Raw genomic sequence first — 19619 nt, forward strand, 5'->3', positions numbered from 1 at the left:
GTGATCCCATTTGCTCAACACTAGCTCCAGTCAGCTGCTTGAAGCGGAGTTCTTGTCATGATGATTATGTACAATGTAAAATTTCAGCAGCAGTTCATCATTAAGCAGTGGCTCTGCGCTGCTGTTGAAAGCATATAGGGGAAACACTATAACTCCACTCTAGGCTTGACTAAGCATAAGGATATGTGTAAAAGGAAACTACAGTTCCAACACAGTTGGGCGGATATGGATGCAAACACTCTCGAAATAAAGCAGAGTTGGCAAATGTTATGTCATAGCCACGTTTCCTTTAAATCAGAGGTACGAAACCAACACACAAACTGTCACTATCCCACTGGAATACTTACTGCCTTGTAACTTTACAAGGCAGTAAGTATTCCAGTTCAAATGTATGTTTTCTTAAGTGATATGTATTACATCTAATGAAACATACAGTAGCTTGGGGCACAGTGTGCAGACATGTTTTTTTCTTGGACCGGCACCTGTTAAAAGGTTTATAACAGGTGAGCAGCCACCTGTTGTTTGACTTGGTGTTCAATATTTCAAAACACATTGCAGTTTTGGCATTTGATGAGTTGGGTTTTTGATGCTCAGTATCTCAAAGCAGCACACCACCAAAATACAAAGTTACACTTTCAAGTTCAAAAAGGGTTTAAAGGTAAAAAAAGAAAAACATATCAATGTCACGTTTGGCTGCCAATCATTGAGTCCCTGTAGACGAGTGAGACATGCTTTTCTTCCTATGACTCACATCATAAACAAAGCCAGTAAATGGGGCAAAAAATCTTTCAGCTGGAGGCACCATGCTGCAGTTAATGAACTCGGGCTTTACGATTTGACGTCTTTTGTCTGCTCCCATCTCCTCCTCGACTGCTGAGTTAAGTCTGTCCCAGGTGTCGCTTCATGTCTCCACGTTTGTGTCTGTGTGCGTGTGTGTATGTGTGTGTGTGTGTGTGTGTGTGTGAATGTAGTGATTCACTCCTCTCCCAGACTCACTAGTGATAATGATTTAGTTTTGTAGCGGCGCAGGTTGGCAATGACGCAGGTTGCCATGGCAACAGCATGCAACGGGCAACGGAAGTCGACCATGTCACGCTGCAGACCTTCTGATAACTACACACATAGGCACACACACACACACGTTTCTACAGCTATCACACAGACTTTTTTTGTCTCTCGCTTTCTCTCATACACACATTTTTATTACCAATACTCTCCGTGCGCCTCAAGCAACAACATACTACTATTTTCAAAGCTAGTGTCAACAACACCGGGCAACATTCCCATTTCAACCATACTCACTTCACAGCACATCACAAAGACAGCCATGAAGCACATCGTTGAAGAATCAGCCTCCACTCGTTTGTTCATCCAACCATCACACATGTATGACAGATTTCGACGTTAGAAAAAAAGATGCATCTCACCAATGTAGCTCTGTTTATTAAAAATAACTCACTGGCTCAGGAAGACACTGTAGATTTAACAGTAGTTTCTTTTCATACTGTCGCTAATTTCTTTATTAAAAAATGTATGTTTTTTTAAATATTTATTCCCAGTTAATTTCAGTATTGATTCTACAAAATCCATATGTGCTATAAAAAATCTACTGAAATGTCCTATTTCATTTTTTCAAACTCACACATGCTGAACCTACACATTTTTCGTCATCATTTTACATCTGTTTGCTTAATCAGCATGTTTTCTGGAAATCCGTTTGTGTTTCAGCATGTCAGCTTCATACTACGGCTCGCTTGGTTGTGAGTGTTTTTTGTCAATTGTCTTATGTCAGCTAAACAACTATAGACAGTTCAGTAGAACTACAGGTCCTGGCACTGGACCTTTGACCAGAATTAAAACAAAAACATAAACATAAATCCAACAGCCTAATTTGTCTCTGAAGCTGCAAGCAGCATACTATGGGCTATGAAGGCAGTTTTCTCAAAATGAAGACCATGCACATGTGCTTATACAGGGATACACACACACACACACACACACACACACACACACTTTCTCTCTCTATCTCTCTAATATATGTTCTCACTTTTTCACTCACAAGACCCAAAACTGTTCCATCTCCATTCAAATTTGTTGTGAAATTTCAATTTTGAGTCTTTTTCGCTCAAAAGATTCTTGTGAAAATCTTTTTCTTTTTGTGAATATGTGCGAGTCTGAGACATCACACAGGTATGAACACGTGTTTAAGTAAGAGGAAAAACCCAAAAATGACTCATATACACTCAGGGGGCTTTTATTTCCACTTTTTTCTCCATCCTTCATCCTTGTTAATTTTTACTTTGTTTACTCTCTCCCTATAGTCTTTCACACACCTACTTTGCCCTGTCAATCACACATGTGCCCACTATCCCCCACCTCCTGTCCACACATACACACACACACACACACGCACGCACACACACACACACACACACACACACACACACACACACACACACACACACACACACACACACACACACACACACACACACACACACACACACACACACACACACACTGCAGAACAGAGCTGCTGACCTTAGCATTAGGCAGTGATGGGAAGGCAGGGCCGAGAAGACAGAGGCATCCTGGCTCAGTCTGGATGGGCAAACGATCAATTGATCTGTCAATAAACCTCTATCTGTTATAGTGCTTTTCCCAATCGCTCAGTACTTCTGCCCTCTATCTCTCTCTCTCCCCTCTTCTCTTTTTCCCCCTTCCTTGCTGTGCAGAAAATGCTGCCCAGACACACAAATACACAACACAAAAGCACCCAGACACAGTAAATGATATTGGCATACGTCTTTGCCAACTCTCATACATATTCAGGAAAACTGCATGGGGACTTTTGTGTGTGTGTGTGTGTGTGTGTGTGTGTGTGTGTGTGTGTGTGTGTGTGTGTGTGTGTGTGTGTTTGTGTGTGTGTGTGTGCGTGTGTCTTGGCCGCTTGAGTATCTGCCTGAGTACAGCAGGTCTAGGTGTTGATCGATAGTTAAAGCCTCATTAACATAGACCTGTATCATACAGACATTCACTGTACTGCCAAGAAAAATCCACATTGATGTATGTATGTATGTATGTACAACATGTACACACTGTCTGGGAGCAGTGACATTTAGTGAGCGACCAGGAGGACCTTGAACAATAACACACCGCTGTACTGTCTGAGGAAAAAGTCACATTGACATAATGTGCGTGTATAAGCAGTATATGTGTACACACAAGAAGACCCGTGTTGCACTTGTGACTTCACTTGAGTAAGGCTTATGAATCTAATAACCTTAGACTCAACTTGACAAAATTGTAAAAAAAAAAAAAAAAAAAAAGTTGTAACTGCTTTCAGATGATTCTTTCGATAGTGAAAAACTTCACTCACACAAACTGCTATCATCTGAGGGGGCGACTCTCTAGTGTGAAAATACAAACTTCTGTTTTTCACTGTCAGTGTAAATTTGTTCAGTCCAACAATAGCAACACATTAATCAGCTGCCGGATTTGTCTGGACCATCCCTCTAATTTCACAAGTGAACAGTGTGTTTTTGAAGTTCAACAAAATCAAGTCTTCTCTAGTGAAATGATCCAGATACTTCACACCATTTTTAGTTGTCGGAACCCCTCATACCATATGATCAAGAGTTCTGAATCAGGACCTCCAGTATTTAGATCAAGTATCATTAAAAATAAGGTGCCTAAATTGCAGTGTTTTTTCTGCAACAAAAAGTACAGATCTCAAACACATTTGAAAGTTTTCTCCATTTTTTTTATAATATATATTACAAATATTGAGAGCTGACAACAGACTCAGTAAAGGACTCAAGTAATATCAGTAATAACATACTAATGCACACTTGATCATTTAGGTTTTACATGTAAATGTTTTAAATGTTAATTTAGCTAAAAACATTTATAAATAAATAAAAATATTAATTTCTATACCAAGTGTTACTTTAAAAATTCAAAATAAATTAATTTAATTCCTACAATGACATTAGGGACATGAAACAAAGTTTAAGACTTGAGCCCCTTTCACTTGTACACTGCAATCCTGAAATTTTCCGGACATTACCAAGAAGAGCTCTATGCAGGAATGGAAATGTCCGAATCAGTCGGACCGGACATTAAATGGACTTCACCCTGCCCAAAGTTCATATATCTGGCCATAACTGCTCACTGCCAAGTGCAACAAAATCCAGCAGTGGGGGAAATAGAATTAGTGTAAGGGGCACATTTTTATAGAGTTTATATATGAAAACAGCTTGGTCTTGATTCAGGCCATAATGACTTACTTGTGACTTGCAAATGAATTATTTAGTCTCACCTCTAACAAAGATTGCCATACACTGTAAGTTTCACCATTTAAGGGGATTTTCTGTAAATGTTTTGTTTCTTCACAACCATTAAAGTTGCCACAAAGCTCTGCTGGAATAAAACGTATCTGATCAGGCATATACAGCACAAGGCACTGCCTGCCTTGTAAGTGTAGTGGATGAAAGCCATTTTTTCTTGCTTTTGTATGATGGAATGATTGTTATGATGAAACCACCAGCCACTGTATAAACCATGGATGTATAAAGAGAACATGAGTCTTTGGGGTCTTTTATGTTGGTCTTTTCATGTTTTATTTTTATATCCTCACAGATGAATTCATCATTTTCCATGCTATGGTGGATTGCTGAGTTTGGTGAAAATCATTCCACCAAACCATTATTTCTTGTTTGATCTATACTCAGGGGCAACAGCAGTCTGAAAATAAAATTACAACAGAAATGATTCTCCTTAAAACCTCACATCCCAGACATATGGCACGTTTAATGTACAATTATGCAGACTGTGCTGAGTAAGCATCACAACTGTTTCTTTCTTGAATGACCATTTAAATCCCATTTATGTTCTCTAAAATGCAAAGTAGTCATTAACAGGAAAATCAAATGACGTCATGTGTGACATTTTTAAAGTGCTTCTTCATGAAGTGGATTATACTTGACTTTAAAGAGCTCCTATTTGTAAAAATGGAAAACAATCTAAATGTTTAGATGGAATATAATAAATTTAATTTGTGTATACATTGTTTGTACTGTTCCCACACTGCACTCCCAGGTTCAACAATCTAATATTTCACTGCTCTGATTGCTCGAAAAGGTCAGGATGACCAATATAAGACAGGAAATGATGTACAGCTGCACAATGGGCCTCCTGACAGATGTGAAGTGGAAGGAGAGGGAGAAAGATACCAATTGCTTATTTTCAAGTTATTTGACTCTGACCACCAACACTTCCTCAGCTTTTGATTGCTGCAATTTAGATGATAATTAAACTTTTCAACAAAGGTCTGTTTACTGTAATTAATTCATTCAGAAGCAGTGGTGACAGCACACAAAGTTGTGTGTTTGTCCAATTTATTGTACAGAATATTAACAATGATGCCTGCTTCTAGCAAAATCCTATTCAGTCTTAAACAATAAGCAGAGACTTGACATTTCAAAGCTACAGAAAAAGTTCACATTTTAAATTTCCCCACCAAAGGAAGGAATCTCTGTCTATATGTATGTCCTTTACGTATGTCAAGAGCCATTCATCTGTTCAACTCCACACTTGACAGGTGCATGGCTGAGGAACCAAAGAGAGTGCAGTGTCGACTACGTTTAATATTAATAAACTTTGAATACTGTGCAGGGTCAAGGTGGAGCTTCAGGGTTCTGTCAACTGATTTCTGCCTTTCAGGGAGAGACTGTGAACGAGGCATGACATGAATCAGAGAAAAGTGCTCTAAAGAGAGAAAAGTAGAGGGCTCGCTGTTGTTTGCTAATGGTAGTTAGCAAGTAGCCCAAAGGCTGTTGTGGTGTTAGCATCAGGAGGTATATAAACAGCAGTGATAATGACAACTGTAAACTCCCGTGGCAGATAGAAGGGGTGACATCTTTCTGATAAAAACTCAAAGTCCAGGGAGCTAGCGCAATAGCCTTTGCCAGGATAGTCTGGCTGAGCCTTGTCTCCGTGATAACCATAACACAGCAGTCCTGAATGTTTTTTCTGTGTGGATATGTTAAGTTCCAGTTCCTCGATCTTGTTGGAAAGTGATATTGCATTTGTGACGAAGAGGATCGGGAGAGGGGGCTTGTGTGGGTCTCTGCCTAGCCTGGTTCGTATCCAGGTGCGACAGCTTTGCTTCTGCTTCCTCTTTCACTTCTTTTGGAAGTGCTCAGAGCCTTATATACAATCACAGTAGTTATGCGCGTAAAACAAGCAAATACTTCCACGGGCAGTTCAAAACCAGTTTTTCTCATATGCTCCACGATCATGGTGATTGTGAAGCACCAATACAGACAAAGGACAAGTCTTTAAAGCAAATTCACCTGCTCAAATCTGAACTGAAGGCACAGGAAATACGAACAATTTAAGAGCCCAATACGATCGTTCAATTTTATTATATGATGCACATTATTTTGAATGTATTATTTAATGTGTGTTTTTAGTAAGTTGTTTGTTTCTTTCATGTTGTTGGTGTATATTATCATTCATACCTCACATCAATTGTTTTGCTATGAGTTGAAGTAGCACCCGGAAGCCAAACAATCAGACTGTTCCAAACAGGCACATTTTGAGCAGGCACCGCACTAGTTTTTGTAAATGGGCCCTAGACCTATTTTCAATGAGGAGAAGCAGTAATAACAATCACTTATAAATGGCCATTTGTGCCAAAAGTAAAGCTGCAGTCAGGCAAGCACACAGACTTCAGTCTTCAGGCAACATTTCACTTTGGAAAAGAACAGTTTGCATTTTCAAAACACTTCAAACAATAACTGCCCTCAGGATCTGCCACAGGCATTAAGTCTTTTCTTCCCCCACCTCTCAAAACTGAAATCTGCACACACAAAAAATTTACCTTGAAAAACATGATCCAAGGCACAAAGTCAAATAGTAAAATTCACTCTTTTCTATCCGTCCATTAATTTATATTCTGTAGCCTAGGTCACATGGGGCTGGAGCCCATTGTAGCATGTATAGGAAGAGGCATACACAGGAGTTCAAAAGGTCTACTTCTTTCTTTATACATTTGTCAATAAAAAAAAAAAGTCTAAAATCTAAAGTAAAGTATGAATTATTGTGACTTTAATTTGGGCTTCATTTTTGTAATCCCAGCCACCAGTTCTATCAGTTGTGATAACACTGTACTCACCAGTGTAATTTACTGAGATCAATCTTGCAGCTATGAAAAGAAAAAACAAATTGCAATAAACCACACTTTCTTTTAAGACCACAAGCGATACCTTTAAATGGTAAATGCAGCCCAGTTACCGGCTAATGTTATATTTAACAGAAAGCTTTTTTGACAAACAAGCTGAAGTTATTATCATTGTGTGCCTTTGTTCATTACTTGGAGTAAGAAGTTACAAAACATTAATATAATATGGTAGTGTTTTCTTTTGTTCAATCTACACATATTTGGATTCATATTTAGCACATACCTGACGTCATGTGCATAATAATTATTACTCAGAGCTTGAAACTGTTTACCTCAAATAAACTTCTGACCTACATACAATTTGTTACAGTTGCTATGGAAACATACACGATAGACAATAGACAGTTTTACCCTGGCAGGCATCACTCAGGTTTCCTCACCAACTGACCTTAAAATATGTCCTTCTTATTTATGGTTGGCTGAAAAGACACAAGGTCTTACATTGTCTTTCACACAGACACACACACAGACACACATCAACTGAGTGGAATCAGCTCAATGATGTATCTTATTATTATTAATTATTAATTATTAAAGGTTTATTGTGATAGTTTAAAAAAATGTTCTACACCGTTGCCAATTCGATAGTCAAATGTCGGTGCCAATGCCAAAATTATACTAAAATTACACTCCTGATCTATTATTTTCTCTATTTTTCTGTTTTACAAATTTGCTAAAGTTTTCAGTGATTAAATTTTGTTTCAATACAAAAAATCCATTTGAAGATGGCTGCTCTCTAAAATGAAGAAATTAAGAAGCATTTAATTTAAAAAGACCAGCAAGACTAAACTTCTCCCCACATTCAATGACAACTTTAAATATTTTGGAGAGTTTTAGACATTCAGTGCTATGTACATAATCGATTCCCACCCCTAAACTAAATAAGAGACCGTATTTCTAACCTCTTCACTTTATGGCTCCCCTGATTCAGTTTTTGCTTCCTTTCCAGAAGTTTTGTGGGTTAGCACTGTTTGTCGAAAACATCAAGAGCTAGAGGCAAAAAATGCTTTTCTGCAGGGGAGGAAGAGGAGGAGGAGGTTATGGGTACACTGAGCATGCTCGGCAGTGGCACAGGCCTAGAATGGAGATCTGCTGACCTTGAGGGTGTCATATCGATCGATCAGTACAGAGGTGCTGTGTGTGCATGAGAAAGAGAGAGGGAGAGGGAGAGAGAGGGAGAGAGAGAGAGAGAGAGAGAGAGCGAGAGGGAGAGGAGGCGTGCAACTTCACCAAACAAGGAGAAAACTGAAACCTGCACTATTGATGAATCATTGATAAGTGGACAAGGAAGGACTCTTTTTCTTAGCTTTTCTTTTCCTCCTATACTTGCTCCAACTCTGTTTTTTTTAACATCTCTCTTCTCTATCTTCTTTCTCTGTTTCTTCTCCTCTTTGCTTTCTTTCAATCTAACTCTCTCCTTCACTTGGCTTTCTCTTTCTCTCTCTCTGTCTGCTTTTTTCCCTCTCACTTCTTGTCAAATGTCAATTTTAGAATCCGCTTTCTCTTCCTCTCCGTCTGTCTCCCACTTCCTCCACTTCACATTTACCATTTCACTTTCAATCACGTCTTTTTTTCTCTCTGTCTTGACATTTCGGTCTTGTTCCTGCATCAGAACTCAGGTTTATGTTGATGCTTCCCTCCCTACAGGTGCTTCGAGGGCATAAACGCATACAGATACTGCTTATGCCTGTGCTGTCTGATGTATTTTCTCTTTCACCAGTCTGCAGCCAGTTTGGGAGGGTCGTTATGTGCAAATTGGTGACACCTCTTTCAACAGGCCTATTGAGGCAACATCCTGTTTTTTTTGTTTGTTTGTTTGTTTGTTATTAAAATCTCCACCTCTTTGGGTCCACTTTTCTGGGTTTTTATTTTATCAGTGGACTGCTGTGCATTTGCCATTTGTACTTTTATCTTCTAGCAAAAGAAATGTTGATTTCAATCAGACCTCCTGAATCGATAGTAAGTAAGGCTTAACTATTATCATGCACTGCTGATCTTAACTAACCTCAAAAAATAATATAAAATTGGTTCATTTTGAGTCTTTGGTGAAATTTACCTTATATTAAAAGTGAATAAAATGTGAGTGATGTGAGAGGGGTCGCTCAGTATCGAATTTGGAGAGAAATACCCACGGTACTGTACCTGCTCTGCACCAAACGGCAGAAACACAGTTAGTGACTAGCTGGTGTGCAATTTGAAACATTTAGCAGCTAAAGACTCATATTTTTCTCAGGAGTTGGTGGAGACTAAACACAGAGCTAAAAGAAGAAGTGAATATTGAACGTACATTCAGCAGGTGGACAAATCTAATTATGCTAATGTTGCTCTGACTTTACACGTTTGCCATATCAACTTTATCAGTTCTAATAACAACAAACCAAGCACGAAGCCAATGCAGAGCCCCCCTAAAAAGGGTCTAAAATCGCCCTGGTTCATTTTGTAAATGATGGTCCTATTTAGAGTAAAGTGGAGGCTAAAGCATTGTATGCTTTAGGGTGTGGCTACCTTGTGATTGACAAATCACTCTCACGGCAACAACGTTGGTTACAGGTAATGTAAGTATGGCATAACCCAAGATTCAAAGCGTTATAGCTGTACAGCATAGTTGCCCCTATTTCATTGTGGGTTTTCAGTTCATCAAAGTTAATTGTAACATTTTAGTCGCCTAAGAAACTCTTGTACAGTGTTCGGTTGGACAAAAAGATCCTTTAAGGACTTGAATGTTCAGTCTTTACAGTAAGTACATGTCATTGTCATGGTTTTAGGTCTGTTTTTCAGTAGTGAAAATTAACATTAGCATTATGCTCTGTGCTAACCAAAATAGCAGCAAGCAGATTGAGGATGGATGGATACATGACATCTTGTATTTGAATTTCAGTGTTTACAAGCTGTCCTGGTCCAGATGCAGCAAAACAGGCCCAAACCATGATACTACCAACACCGTGTTTCATTGATGGGATAAGGTTCTTGTGTTTGAATGCAGTGTTTGCTCATTGCCAAACAAAACGGTTTTCATTCAAGCCAAAAAGTTTGATTTTGGTCTCATGGTCTTGGAAACCTGGATGACAGCAATGTTCTTTTTGGAGAGTTGTGTCTTTCTCTTTGTAACTGTGTTACACACCATTGACGTTCAATGTTCTCTTGATGGTGGACTCATGAACATTGATTCTAGCTACTGCAATAAAGGCCTTTAGTCTCCTGGATGTTAGCCTGGGGTCCGTTGTTACCTCCTAGACCATTGCCTGCATTTGTGATCTTTTCTGTCCAACCACTCCTGGGGAGGGTAACACTTCTGTTGGATGTCTTCCATTACTACACAATCTGCCTGACAGTCGAGTGGTGGAGTCCAAATTCTTTTGAAATGGTTTTGTAACCCTTTTCAACCTTTCCAACCTCCAACCTTCAGCAACCCTCCTTCTAAGGTTGTCAGAAATCTCCTTGGTTGGAGCCATGACACACTTCAACCAATGTGTGTTGTGAAGCTCAGATTTTGACAGTGAAGACCCAGATTTCTCTTCTTTAAATAAATTAGGGCCTCCCAGACTCACACTTGATTGTCATCCAATTGATCGAAACACATGACTCTAATTTCTCCTTCAAATGAATTCCTAATCCTAGAGGTTCACATTCTTTTCCCTCACACAAATATGTAACATTGGATGATTTCCTCAATAAATAAACAAGTGTAAGATTTTGGACTCTTTGTTTAACTGATGACTCTTTATCTACTTTTAGGACTTGGATAAGAAATCTGATCACATTTTAGGTCATTTTTATGCAGAAATAGAGAAAATTCTAAAGGGTTCACAAACTTTCAAGCAGCACTGTATATACAGTGTATAAAATAGCCATGTGTGTAAAAAACCAACAAGGAGATTGTGAAAGGGAACCCGTACCAAATGTTGTGCATGTGTTATTGATGAGAGAGAGGCAGAATAATCCAGCCAATATACATAATGTAACTTGGAGACCAGCTACTGCTTTTTCACTCTGCTATCAGGAAAGAGATAGAGAGCAATTCACCAGAAGTCAGTGAGGCAGGTGGCACTTTCTGATGCAAACCTGTTCAATACAGTGCAAAGCATGACTCGCTTTCTTCACACATTCCTGTCACAAGTTCATCATTGTCAGCACTGACTGACTGTGCGTGTGAGTCTGTGAGCATGTGATTATGATTTAGGGCACCATGGCGCAGTGCTGTTTATTTTAAATTAGCGCTGGTAGTGTGCTGCCATGGGCTGTTACATTTCTCTTGTTGACATTAACTCTGGTCATTTGTCCAGTATAGGAAATATGCAGGTTTCAAACAAACAGTGGTTATGTGGGAACATCTGTTACTGTGGATTATTCACTCTCTGTCTGACTCTGCTGTATATGCTTAACACCACTATCTCTCTCTTTCTCTGACAGACACACACACTCACCCCAATGTCAACATGCTACAGGGCACATACATCTGGATGTATCTGGAGTACAAGGACGGGACCGCATGGGAGAGGAAGTAGACAGTGGAACGAGAGAAGGATAAAGACTCAAGGGGAACAATCAGAAGGGCAAAACCGTAACGTGACCTAACATCCTACACACGGATGGATACACATGCAAAAATGCTTAGACGTACAAGAAAACAAACACACACACACCCACACACACACACACACACACACACACACACACACACACACAAATACAGATATATAGAGCATGCTAAGAGGCATTTGAGAGATCATTTCATTTACAGCAACCTCATTCACCTCTCCTGGAGAAAGAAGAAACCACACAGAAGACCATAAACACACACACACACACTCTCACGCACACAATGTATATACTAGCTGACCCATCTGTCTTGCACCCCATCTCTCTGGGGGGCCATAAATCAATCACTGCCAAAATACTGCACTTCAACTGCCCAACTGAGGATCTCACACACATAAAAGCACAGACACACACACACGGTAACAGACATCTCTGTCTGTTACATCTGTTTCTACATTTGCATTTTTATTTGGCATAGTTTGGTGATTTACATGTCAAAGGTGGACCTTCACTGCAACAAATGAAAATGGTTATTTCCTGAAACAACTCTATATTTAAACAGGACGAAATTACTTTCTCAGAACATTGAATTCTGGGGTTGCTTATCATGAATGCATTATGCTTCTCTTTCAACCAAACCAAATGTAAGTAAACTGAACAGGAAGCACAGAAAAGTGGTCCAACACCCAGATTATGTGTTGTACTGTATTTTGTTGATTTCACTCAGCTAAATCAATTCAACCTGAATCCCTTTTACAAAAAAAAAACTGTGCATACTGCACTGAATATATCCATATTTTAACTACCATTATGTCGTTCAGTGGTTATTGTTAGTTCACAAAGAATGAGAAAATATCAGCTAAGCGTCAAAACAAGCAAAACATAGACAAATCAGTTCTAGTAAGTCAGTATGACAAATTCTACAATAGATTAGTTACACTTGTAGCCATTGCAGAAGTCAGACACTGTTCAAAAAACTGTTTTAAAAATGTTGCAAAAAACCCAAAACCAAAACAAACAAAAAACAAAACAAAAATGATGAATGTTCAGCATTTCTCAGTCAGTCAGTCAGTGTGTGTGTGTGTGTGTGTGTAAGCTTATGCTTCGACAATGGCTACCACCGTAAGTTAACATCAGCATGACAAAGACTACAGTTTAGTCAACATGCATGTTATTCACCAGCAGCACCAAGACCCAGTGAACCTTCATTAAACAGCAGCTGTTTCCACCTGAACAGGATGGATTTATGGATACGTGATGGTTTTGTTTGTTGATCACGTACAAGCATGAGACCAGTGATGCCACGCCAAACATGAGAATTTCAGAGCTCTGCTCCCTTTACTTAACTGAACTGTTTGTCTTCTCATAACTCAACCGTAACACCTAAGCTGTCCTCTACTTTCCTTTTTCCTTATAAGCTGAAATAACCACAGCAAAAAAAAAATGTATCCCTACATTCAGCTTTCTTTAGAATAAAAATATTTTTTTATGTCTGTCTGCAAGCCAGTACCTCGCCAGAATTGTGTGTGTGTGTGTATATATGTTTTCCTTCATTTAAGTTTGACCAAGTCTCCCACAAGAGAAAACAAAGGTGACTGACAACAAGTTTTAACATTTTAAATCCAAGTAAGCTGTAATGTATTGCTAACTTACTTAAAGGTCCACTCTGCAGTTTTTATACCATTTATCACAGGTATCCTTAAAAGGTTAGACTTATAGACTGAAAATAATTGTGACGTGTTTCTTAAAAGTTAATAAAAACAAGATTTATTTTTGGAGGGAGGAGCAAAAACTTCCCATTGGGAAAAAAGGATATATGGTATGCCCGTCAACAATTAGGCTACTATTTAATAGGTAAAAATTGATAACTTAATTGCTATTTTGATAATGCTAATTTGGTATTCACAGAAGTTTACATTCCTACTCCTATTATTTTTAGTCTTTTTTGCAACTCTTTTGTTAATGTATCCATGAACCCATCCATGTTGCACTTTGACCTCCCAAATCCTTTATGTAAACATCAACAAACAGCAAATTACCATAGCGCCTTTACATTCCTCCTCCCCCACAGGGTGGAGGCCACCAATGCAGATCATGATAAGGAGTCTTACCTTTGATGCCAAACTTGGAATTTCCTCCGAACTTGAGAATAACCAACATCAGGAGGAAACCGGTGAATGCTACAGCGGCAATGCCCACCACCACGTACACCTGCACAACCAGAATGCAGAGTTACAAACCACCCACACTGAAAAGACACGTCCAGGCAAACACACACAGACAGCTACACAAAGCCAAACATCACAGGCTGTGTTCATATCACTGTCCAAGAAGAGAGAGAGAGATTCTCCAAAGTACCTCTGCACTATATCTCAGAGGTTTATTGTGTTGGGCTCCTTCAGTTCCTTTTAACATTAAAACATTACATTCAGCTATGGTTTTTCTTGAGAAGTAACACAACCAACTGAAAAAAGCAGGCAGAAACATTCAACAACTGACAGGCCATCAGTAAAACATTAGAGACAGAGTTAGAGACATGACTTACAGCGACTCTGTCCTCAGGTGGGTCTACAGGGGGGCCTTCTGTTGATACAAGAGAGAGAAGGAGGAATGAAAAAAGAGAAAAAGATCCACTCAAGAACAATTTTATGAGTGAGTAATAGAGAAAGCTGAATTACATGCAATCCTAATAATAATATAAATTTTAAAAAGCATAATATGTAATTTAATGGATATTGGCTTTGTCGGTTTAATGTGTCTTTTTTTGATCGAGAATGAGGGAATAAAAAGGCATGACAGTACCTGTGGTTGGGTCTGTAGGAGAGGGGAAATGATGGAGAAAGAAACAAAAGAGGCAAATTAGATTATATATAATGAACATGTTTCAATTGCAATTTTTTTGACATGCAGTTCGAAAATAATGTTGTCAATCATGCCTGTTCTTTGAGCTTGTTTCAAAAATCTATTCACTACACAAACACAACACACAAAACAACTGACAACATAATGTATTTTTAACATGCAAAATATCCAAATATATATATCAACTGAAAAAAACTGAAAAAAACAACATCAGGGCCACAGTGTGAACATCAACCCTAATCCCTAGCTGCAAAGTGTAAGTGTATCAAGGTGTAGCTGTAGGTGTGTGACGCACCCTCAGCAACTTGTGAAGACAAAAGAGAAAGAGAAACATTTCTAAAATGTAATTTGTGCTATTTGATGGAGACAAAAAATGATGAAATGTTGAACAGAAAAAACATTTATCTAAAAACACTCATATGAATTTAAATCTGGTGTGTTAGATTTAACAAAGCACTTTTACATTTGATTTTTTTTTTAAAGACATGTAGGTATACATATCTATTTGACTTACCATAGTAGTAAGGCTCTCTCTCAGTTCCTGCACATCAGGACAACAAAAGATTACATTTGATCAAATGTTCACTTTAACAGAACATTTCATAGACAGCATACACACAAAGGATTATGGCCCCCAAAACTTTACTCGTCTGAAAAATGCCCAAAACATTTTCTTAAATATTAGATATTAGAAGATACATAAACAGCCTGCGTTTATAATTAGGACTATGGGACAACATCAATGAGAGGATCTGGCTTTAAAAGTTCAAAAAAGGACACTTTTTTTAGACAATAGTCATAAGTATATACCACATTTACAAAGCAGAAATGTGTGGCAGAGACCCTGTCACAACCATGGCATAAACAAAGAGGGACAACAGTTTCTTTCTAGAGAACAGCATGAAAGTCTCAACACAATGTAAAAGTGAGTATATCTTCGTTAATTGTATGAGCTTGCAACTGATTTATACCAAACCCACATCATTTCATACCTGGAGAAACTGTTCTACCCATCATGTACCAATACAGATCAAGTGGTGTTAAGTTAAAGATTAACCTTGATTTAAAACAACCATAGATAGATAGATAGATAGATAGATAGACAGACAGACAGACAGACAGACAGACAGACAGACAGACAGACAGGTAGGTAGGTAGGTAGGTAGGTAGGTAGGTAGGTAGGTAGGTAGGTAGGTAGGTAGGTAGGTAGGTAGGTAGGTAGGTAGGTAGATAGATAGATAGATAGATAGATAGATAGATAGATAGATAGATAGATAGATAGATAGATAGATAGATAGATAGATAGATAGATAGATAGATAGATAGATAGATAGATAGATAGATAGATAGATAGATAGATAGATATATAGATAGTAAAGTTTCACTCCTCACCATCCCAGGGTTTGCGCATGAAGTGGGCTTCCACGTTCTTTCGATCTGACCCAAATCTGTTTTCAGCCACCAGCGTATACAGCCCATTGTTGAGGTGTGTGGGGCTGTCCAGCTGCAGGCAGCCGTGGTATTCTCTCTCTGTGATGTCATGGATGAAAGTCATGATGTAGATCCCCTCCGTCACTGCCTCATCGTTCAGAAACCATTTCAGTTCTGGCTTAGGGTTTCCTGAAAAGGTTAGGAAGAAAAGGTTTCATTGGTTCACAGTTTTCAGTAACTATTCTTTGTTTATGTAGTTGTTACTGTAGTTAATACATCCTGTGACATGAACAGCAAAGTGCCACTAATGGACAGTATGTGGATGCACTGCACATGACTGACAAACAAAAGGACAGCTCTTTGTAACAGATTTGGTTCACTCTTACCTGACACGCTGAAGGGGATGCACCAGTGGTGGTCTGGTATTGCATCACTCAGCTTATTGATTTTGGGGGGAACTGAGTTTAGTGGAGAGAATAGAGGTGGTCAATGAACCAAGAGAACAGAGAGAAAACAAGACAAAGCCAATGAGCAAATCAGAAGCCAGACGCCTAAAACATGGTTGTTTTCTTCAGCTCTGTTTTAAAGACTACACTACACTGACACACACTTTAATCTACATTGAATTTGAGATGTTTGCCAGAGGGTAAACATACAAAGTATATTCAGCAGCAGTGAGGATTCCTTTTCTCCCACAACGTTCTCAGCTGTGCAGCTGATCTTGCTGTTGTGGTCCAGTGACGACAGGTTGGACAATCGCAGCACCGAAATCTGACCTGATGTCACGATCTGAAAGAGTGAACAGATTCACCTATCAATAAGAAGGTACGATTCGGTGAATGTTATTGTTTATCCTATCATCATACAACATTTGATCACAAGATTAGAGTTTCCGGTGCTGATTTTACAACTACAATGACTAACAAATATGAGCATACTTCAGCATTTTGTAAACACTTTATGTGGATCATTGAGTTTTGGGAGGATTTTGAGAGTAATTAATTAATTAAAGAATTTAGAGCTGCGACCAATGTTTATTTTCATTATCATATTTTGCAGATTATGTTCTACAATAATAAATGAAAATGAATCCATTCATATTTTTTTTGCCATAAGGACTATTATCATTTTCTAAAAAATAAAGAAGAGTCACATTTTAGAAGCTGAAACCAGCAAATATTTGATATTTTTTTTCTTGAAATGACAGATACAACAAATCAGCTGTCAAATAATTGACTAATTTGTTTCAGCTCTAGCATGAAAGCTTTACTAGCTAATTATTTCCTCAGTTTTCTTGAGCACTTTGTTACTCATAATCCTAACATATTTGAGTTTGTTTTTTAGTGTGTGTGTGTGTGTGTGTGTGTGTGTGTGTGTGTGTGTGTGTGTGTGTGTGTGTGTGTGTGTGTGTGTGTGTGTGTGTGTGTGTGTGTGTGTGTGTGTGTGTGTGTGTGTGTGTGTGTGGTGTGTGTGTGACCTGACCTCATAGTTGGTGACCAATGCCATGTTCCAGATCAGTTCAGGTGAGGGCACTCCAGAGGTTGTACAAGACAGCTCCATGTTTTCCCCCTCCATTAAGTTCACTTTGGATGGGCTCAATGTTGCCATGGGAACCTCTACATACAACCAGGGAGTGGAGGAGAAATTGAGGAGGAAGAGGAGGGTGTAGAGATGGAGAAAGAAGAGGGAGGGGGGCAAACTTAGGATTCATGGCTGACTCTTGTATTTTCAGTTGAAACACAAGGCACGTAACAACCGCCACAATAATAGTTGGAAATCAGGCAAACACACCCACTACCGCAGAGTAAAAGAAAGACACACAAAGCTTGAATTCAATCCATCCTCCCCCTCTTCCCTTTCTCTATCTCCCTCTCTCACTTTCATTTAAGCACACTCTCCCCAATCAAACAGTCAGACAAAGAGACAGAGTTCAAACACAGTAATGGTTACACTGATTACTAGTGCATGTCTTCAGCAGCCCAAGTACTAAATTGATTGGACACAGTCTGAAGGCTCTGTCAAAGCAAAGACACTGGTGTGTGTGTGTGTGTGTGTGTGTGTGTGTGTGTGTGTGTGTGTGTGTGTGTGTGTGTGTGTGTGTGTGTGTGTGTGTGTGTGTGTGTGTGTGTGTGTGTGTGTGTGTGTTTGTGTGTGAGTCCGTGTGTGTACAGTGCTGACCAGGAGGTGACCTGAGCATGACCAATCAGACTCAATCAGAGTCTTGCCATCCTTGTCCCCTATCCAATAACATCCTCGGTGAAGAAAGGAAAAAGAGGAGAAGAGATGAATAGAAAAAGAAGATAAGAAACAGAGAAACGAAGAGGAGAGAGGAATAGACAGGGAAAGATGAGAAGAGAGGAGAAGAAATGGGTGTCGACAGCTATAACAGATAAAACTGGACGGATTTCTTATCAAACCCTCTCCTCTCCCCATCTCCCCCTCTTCCACCTCTTCGGTCCGTTGGCAGAATGCTTATCACCAGGGCAACCCACTTATCACTACGGCAACCCATTCAATCACCATGAGACACACTAAAAAACTGTCATTTCAGTGGTGGCAGGCCAGCTGCCATATCAGAACCACATATCTTAACAGGCTCTCAGTAAATCAGCTTTGTACCGCCACTACAACCATCTACACACACACACACACACACAGCTACACCCAAAGACGCAAAGGAATCAGAATATAACTAATGGGAGCCTATGTTGTTTTGATGTGAGTGCAGTTGTCATGACCTGCTCCTGAACATGAATCAGTACGTAGAAAATGATTTCCATGTTCAATTATTTACGAGCGCAGCGTTGGTCTTCAAACCATGCGTGATACTCTGTGATTGTAACCCTTTCGCTCCTTGCCAATATGTTCAGAATCAACAAGTACAACCAAAAAGGAATATGCTATAATTAACATGGCAGACCAGCCTGTGTCTGTGACAACACTTGAGTCATTACGTGGAAAGATTTCACTATTACGTGCTTCAGCGTTTGGCTGAGTTACAGCCCACCTGCAGCCAGCTGTAAACATATGGAAAATACTGGCAGTCAAGTGTCTGCAGAGGGTGAGCCAACAACACAGTGGTGTCCTGATGCATAACATTCACTGTAAATATGAGAACGCCAGACACTGTTTTAAAAAAAAAGTTTTCATTAAAGTCCCCCTTCAGTCAAAAATGTGTTTTTGTTTTTGTTCCTTCACTTGAATGTTTGAGCCTCACTGTGCTGAATGAAGTATGTGCAGAGTTTAACACTAAAAGACTGTTTTCGCATTCATCTGCTGAAAGAGGAAAGTTTTTCTGTGCTCACTGAAAATCTGAGTTTAAAGCTTGTATGTAAGAAAAGAGATTATGACATCACAACGAGTTCGGAGGCAATTGTGGTCCAGCATTCAAGTTACACAATTGTGGTGTGGAAACTTGAAGCCTCCAGTGCACAAACACTGGCAACTGAACTTTTTAGTGAAGAAGGAGACCCCTTGTATCCAGTACTTAACCTTTTGAAATGAAAAATATTACTAATATAAAATATTATTTATAAAGAAT

General features: G+C 39.1%; 1 protein-coding gene across 1 annotated transcript in view; it reads right to left on the reverse strand.

Annotated features, from left to right (window-relative positions):
- The window catches only part of ntrk2a (neurotrophic tyrosine kinase, receptor, type 2a), an 88208-nt gene that overhangs the window by 54753 nt on the left and 13836 nt on the right, over window positions 1-19619 (reverse strand). Inside the window, exons 6-13 of the mRNA XM_062417441.1 lie at window positions 17561-17694; window positions 16735-16867; window positions 16465-16536; window positions 16040-16267; window positions 15162-15188; window positions 14588-14599; window positions 14331-14368; window positions 13897-13996 (exon numbers count right to left, since the gene is read on the reverse strand). Of these exons, the coding sequence (XP_062273425.1) occupies window positions 13897-13996; window positions 14331-14368; window positions 14588-14599; window positions 15162-15188; window positions 16040-16267; window positions 16465-16536; window positions 16735-16867; window positions 17561-17694 (744 nt within the window). The remainder of the gene's footprint in view (window positions 1-13896; window positions 13997-14330; window positions 14369-14587; window positions 14600-15161; window positions 15189-16039; window positions 16268-16464; window positions 16537-16734; window positions 16868-17560; window positions 17695-19619) is intronic.

Source organism: Scomber scombrus, chromosome 4 (genome assembly GCF_963691925.1).
Source record: "Scomber scombrus chromosome 4, fScoSco1.1, whole genome shotgun sequence".
NCBI classification, from domain to species: Eukaryota; Metazoa; Chordata; class Actinopteri; order Scombriformes; family Scombridae; genus Scomber; species Scomber scombrus.